The sequence below is a fragment of the Centruroides sculpturatus genome, unplaced genomic scaffold (genome assembly GCF_000671375.1).
Source record: "Centruroides sculpturatus isolate CEXI.00-Female unplaced genomic scaffold, Cexi_2.0 scaffold1912, whole genome shotgun sequence".
NCBI lineage: Eukaryota > Metazoa > Arthropoda > Arachnida > Scorpiones > Buthidae > Centruroides > Centruroides sculpturatus.
The window spans coordinates 101,219-104,250 of record NW_019386159.1 but is presented as its reverse complement, the minus strand read 5'-3'; the positions used below and the strand labels follow the sequence as shown (position 1 = coordinate 104,250).

Here is a 3,032-nt window from a genome sequence, read left to right as displayed (position 1 = left end):
AAGCTTTTTTTTCAGTTTACAGCAGTATTTATTACACAAAATTTAAGTAAAGCTTAACATGCCGATCTTGCCCCGATCTCCCCTATATGTTATTACTAAATTATAAATGTTTTTCACGTATCTTAAACATTCTAAAATAATTAAGCCATTTATTTTTTAAGGATCTTAAAAAAGTAATAACAAATACTTGCACAATAAACATAAAAGAAAATAATAAGATGAAATCCTTAACCATGTTTTAGATTATAATGGAAACGTTTTCATAATATTTATATAAACCTCTCAGCAACTTTGTAACTTTCAATTTAATCATTTTTTTAATTTTTATTGAATTATATTAATTACTTTTTATCAATGTTTAAATCTTTACTGTATGGCGACCGGATAATCAAGGAGATGAAGAAGTCATCCTTTCTCTCTTGGGAGTACGGACAAGAAATAACTGCAGTTTTATTATTCTTCATGGGTTGTCCCGCTGTACGTTCTAAATATGTTCGCATCCCTCACTACTTTATTTTGAGCATGCCGGAATACATTATGGGTATGGAATAAAAGCTCTGTGCTGCTGACAGTTCGGAAAGAGCTGAAAATTAAAAAACATAAATTGTTTTATATTCTACAAGTTTGTATATTAACTCTTGTTTTAAATATTGATTTGATTTTAATAAAAAAAATATTTTATATGTCTTCTGAAAACAATAGGCCTATACTTTATTAATATATTTAAAAATATATTATCGTAAAGAATTCTTTGTAATAAATACGTGCATATTATTTTGTTTAGTAATAAATTTTACTTATATCTATATTTTTAATTTTTACCTTAAAATAATCTATAGGATAAACCAAGATTATATGATGAACCGGATTTGTTTGTGAACACGTGTAATGCATAAACTGAAAGTTGTCTCCGAGTATAGATGTGTTGTGTTAGTTGAAAACTATACTTGCTGCGTGTGCTGTTTACGGGCAATTGATGTAAAAAAAATAGGTGAATAAATCGAATGTTTCTGTTTCTGACTTGCATAATAGGTTTTATAACCGGTCAAGTAATATAAAATATTTATTTAAATTATACTTTTATAACATTTTAAAAAATTTCTTCTCATTTAATGATGTCGATTAAACTGTTAAAAGTTAAAAATTTTATATACAAAAATTTCATAAAACAGTAAGAAATTTTATGTGTTTTTAGAAAAACAAGTGTATAAGAGATAAAATTTAGAGATATCAGTTAATTTTTGCATCTTAGAATACAAATATTTTACGATTAGTCTATGAGAAACTTAGCACCTGAATCAACATCCTATACAAGTTCATAAATCAGAAGTATAATCTTATCTCCATTAAAATTGTATTATTGTTTCCGATATTGAACATTAAAAGAAAGAAGTTATAAGTCAAATTTTTATAAAAATTTGTCACTATCCTCAAAGCTAAACATTTTTCTTTTTATAATAATAATATAAAAATATTTTAAAATAAAGTTTCATAACAGATAACGCCGCTTATAATGTTTCAAACTAAATTATTCTTTTTGAAAAATAGAGAAATTTTCCATAATTAAAAAACTCATTTCCTATTAAACTCTTATTATTATTATTATTTTATATTCTGACTTATTAATTTCCTGTTTGAGTGCCGGAATAGTCGAGCAAAAGCCTTACCGGCTTTAAAATTATTATAAAAGAATTGCGTATTGTTTGAGAAAATTATTATGTTATACAAATGAGCAATTCCTTTCATATATTTATTATATTGAATTATGTCAATAGCAGAAGTGTAGACGAACAGATCAGGGTCCCTTACTGAATATTTTTGAATTATGTATGAATTATTCCTCAGAACAGCAATAAAGAGTAATAGAATGCGATGCAATTTTAATATTAATTTATACATGGAAATTAATGTAAAAATTACTAATCCTAACCTAGAGGCTATCCATATACAGATAAGCTCTACTAGATATATAGATCTCTCAATTTAATTAATACTTCATTTTGTATATGCACAATACAGAATAACTAGACCAAGTAAACAGTGATTCAGTATAGTTGATTGTTGTGTCAAGTCTTCTCTTATTCTCTAAACAAAAGCTTTAATAAAAGGTAATTATGAGTTTCCTGTTTTTATTAGTTGAGCATTAAATAAAATTTTATTATTTAAAACTTCTTATGTAAATATATTCGAGAAAAATGTTCTTATTGCACTTAAGAAAATATCTCAAGAGTATTCTAGGAGAATGAAAAAAAGTTTTCATTAAGTTTTAGAAAAAATTCTTTTAAGATCAATTATCTCAAAATAATATCTGTTGTATAAAAAGAAATAAAATAATTAAATGCAAATAATAACAATTTTTACAAAATAAATAATCTTTATTAGATATAGCCTATTGAATTTACAAATATTGTCTTAAATGAAATTATGATTTAAAAGCTAAGAAAAAGCAAAAAGTTTAGTGATGAATATTTAAAAATTCACTTTTTATCAAGTCTAGTCGTAATTGGTTACCGTAATCTTATCATTTGAAAATATTTGTGCTCTTTCTTTTAAAAAGGAGTAAGCAAAGACAAAGAAGCATCATCGGAAGTTTGAATATAATACGAGTGACAAAATGATGTACTTTCTGTTAGCTTTTTTTATTTTATTTAGTTTGGGGGTAAGTTTATGTACATACAGGCTCTTTTTTCTTATTATAGTATTTCATAATAACTTTAAAACCTGAAATATTTAGGTTGAATCTGAAACCTGAATACTTTTTTATCAAATAGGAAGGAAAGTTTTGCGAGACAGATGTCGATTGCGAGAAGGGCGAATGTTGTGTTCTCCTCTCCGGTACTATCATACATAGAGGATATTGTCACAAATTGACAGAAGAAGGTTTATATCATAAAATAATAATTTATACTTTTAATAATAATTAGCTATAAATATAATATTTCTACAAAACAATAAATTTCATCTTCTAAATAATTTTAGAAGATGAAATTTATAATTTTAATAATTTAAAGATTTTTATATATTAATTATGT

The 3,032-nt window shown here is 24.6% G+C and overlaps 1 protein-coding gene across 1 annotated transcript in view; it reads left to right on the top strand.

Annotated features, from left to right (window-relative positions):
* Positions 1–2,557: 2,557 nt before the first annotated feature.
* LOC111613852 overlaps positions 2,558–3,032 on the top strand; it is an 882-nt gene continuing 407 nt past the window's right edge. The window contains exons 1-2 of the mRNA XM_023355203.1: positions 2,558–2,659; positions 2,772–2,880. Coding sequence (XP_023210971.1) covers positions 2,615–2,659; positions 2,772–2,880 — 154 coding nt within the window. The 5' untranslated portion in view covers positions 2,558–2,614. The remainder of the gene's footprint in view (positions 2,660–2,771; positions 2,881–3,032) is intronic.